General features: G+C 34.0%; 1 protein-coding gene across 5 annotated transcripts in view; it reads right to left on the bottom strand.

The window, feature by feature from the left end:
* LOC114031868 (cell death activator CIDE-A-like) overlaps positions 1–2748 on the bottom strand; it is a 26637-nt gene that overhangs the window by 7912 nt on the left and 15977 nt on the right. For all 5 annotated transcript variants that reach the window (XM_027847049.1, XM_027847051.1, XM_027847054.1 and 2 more), the window contains one exon: positions 1664–1808. In XM_027847049.1, coding sequence (XP_027702850.1) covers positions 1664–1808 — 145 coding nt within the window. The remainder of the gene's footprint in view (positions 1–1663; positions 1809–2748) is intronic.

Raw genomic sequence — 2748 nt, 5'->3', positions numbered from 1 at the left:
TCAGGTGTTTCTCCTCCAGGCCCAGCACTCTAGACACTATGACATTAAACTCCCACTATCTGATGGATTCAGAGCAACGTGGGAAGATTTGTATGAATGAATACAGGGGAAAGTGAGCAAACCAGGAGAACAATTGGTTGTCATAGCAAATCTATGACAAATTATACTATGAAGGAAATTAACTTTGAAAGATCTTACAATCTGATCAAAGCACCTTAGTCTCTATGCTTTAAAAACTACTTTCCTCACAATTTTGTGAGATAGGGAATACCTCCATCCTTTACATGGGGAAATCGATGCTATGAGTTGTTAAGTGATTTGCCCATGGTCATAGTTATCAAGAATTAAAACATAGAATTTAAACCCAGGTCTCCTGATTCTAAAGACAGCACTTTTTCCACTGAACCTTGAGGCTTGTTCAAAATCTATTACTAAAAGATATCAAAATATGTATTATTATGTAATTATTATTATGTAAAAATATTATGTATTATATTATGTATTAAATTTGACTTGACTCCTCTGTTTTCATTATTATGTAAAGATTATGTAAAAATATTATTATGTAAAAATAAATGCCAATATGTTCTTCAGGCTACCATCTTGAAACAAAATAGCAGCTATAAGTTCTCAAATGGCTCTCCCTTTCATAATTTAGTGGATTTCAAAGAAATATAAAGCTGACCCCTTTCTCACTCCTTCGCTTGTTCCCCTTCCCCCAGTGACTAAATTAGGGAAGAACTTTGAGAGTTATTGGTCTAGATTAATTTGCAGAAAATAGGAAGTGTCAAGGATATCTAAAGAAATACCATTACTATATACATGAGTTCTCATCTTCTGCAGTTCTTCTACCCTAACTTAATTTGAGTGATAGATAATCTATGACAACTTACTTTGAAGGTTTCTCAAACATGTTAATCAGATTGTTTTGGGAAATAGATTTCAAAGAAATTCACTAAATTTTACATGTTTTATGTTTACAATTCACAGAACTACCAACATGTTGGCAAATTATGGTCTTTCATTATTTTTTGAAAAACTAATATATGGCATGACCAAAATTGCCAATTTTCTTTCTCCAGTGGCTTTCACATATATGGTGATGTGCTGTTTAGCTTGTCAAAAAGGGGCCTGGCTCAAATCAAAGTAAAGAGGGTTGTTGCTTCTCTTTTCCTTAGTCCCCCAAAAGTTCTTAAAGTACAACATTCCCTATCCTTATCTCTTGCCTTCTTCCTCATATTATTATCACTGACAACTAAAATAATTTGTATAGTACTTTAAGGTTTACAAAATGCATTCTGTAGCTACACTTGTACTCTATTGTTAACTCCAAGGCTTTAAAAACAAACAAACACCACCTTTCTGTATCTACAAATAAGATAAAGGTTTAACAGTGTCACCTTTGATTGAGTTTGACCATTACATTTTAGCTTGGAAAGTCTGAAAATTAGCATTAATTCATAATTAGCATTATTCTTACTCACTGAAACATATTATTCCAGAGGCCAAAAAAAAAGAAGGAAGTCCATTTCCAGAGTTTGACAAGTCATTAAAGAAATACGAACATCTTATTGCTCAGGCTCTGACATTTGACATTGAGTTGTATTACGTATCTTAATCGGACCAACTATGACTAGTTAAATGAGGACTTTGGGAACAGTACCTTGCCAATGAGTTCCTTCAGTGTGTTGGCTGTCACCCCACGCCGGCTGCTTCGGTCATGATTGGAGACCCGGAAAGGCCGAGGTGAATGCATGAGGGGAGTTAACAGGACTCGTTTGGTTTGTGATCCCACAAAAGTAAAGGGCCTGAAAACAGAAGTCGAGTCAAATTTAATTCATTTTCGATTCAACACACATTCATTAAATGCTTATTATGTATACGGCACTGGGGATACAAACTCAAATAATCCCTGCTCTCAAGGAGCTTATATTCCCTTTTGGAGTAATAACATGTGCATGTGTATATAAATACAAAGTATATACAAAGGCATACAAAGTAATTTCAAGAGTAACAACATGGTAATAGCTTGGAGGCTCAGGAAAGGCTTCATGTGGAAAGCGGAACCTTAGGGACCTGAGGAAACTCAGAATTTTAGGAAGCAGAGATAAAAAAGAAAAGTTTGAATCTGACTTTTACAACAGACACCATTCCAGAAGTCTTTTAATCTCACAGGAACAACTTAAAGGGATTTTTTGCACCTAATATACTAGGAACAAGTATTTCAATTTTTAAAAAATTTCTGAATTGTTGTCAATGTTGTCTGAAAATCATGCTCTGGTCTTGTTAACAGGATCTAAAAAAGGGATCCTTCAGATTATTTTAAATTGGTCTGTACTGATAGAGAAGGAAGATATTGTCACCCTCTATTTGTCTATAATATTAGACACTCAAAGCAATTAATCTGGATTAACTCCATGAAGACTTCCCTGATACCTTAAACCTACAATAATCACTAAGCCTCTTGGATTTGCCATCTGTGTCTTACAATTTAGCACTTTACCATCCTATTTCATATAGAGTGTTCTGTCTATGCAGGAAGCTAGATAGTTCATTATTGGTTGTAGAAATTCAACTTCTGTTCATTTTTAAAAAGTACTTTATTCTGAACTTCAGAAATAAAACAAGTATTTCCATGACTTTGTATAATAGAAAAAAAGATGATTGCACATGAAACTGCAAATCTATTGTGTACAACTTGTTATTCCTCTTAAATACATAATAATCATGTAACTTTCTTTTCCTTTT

The sequence above is a fragment of the Vombatus ursinus genome, unplaced genomic scaffold (assembly GCF_900497805.2).
Source record: "Vombatus ursinus unplaced genomic scaffold, bare-nosed wombat genome assembly UNPS02015255.1, whole genome shotgun sequence".
Classification (NCBI taxonomy): Eukaryota; Metazoa; Chordata; class Mammalia; order Diprotodontia; family Vombatidae; genus Vombatus; species Vombatus ursinus.
Note: the sequence above shows the minus strand (reverse complement) of the source record. Positions and strands in the feature narration are given on the sequence as shown.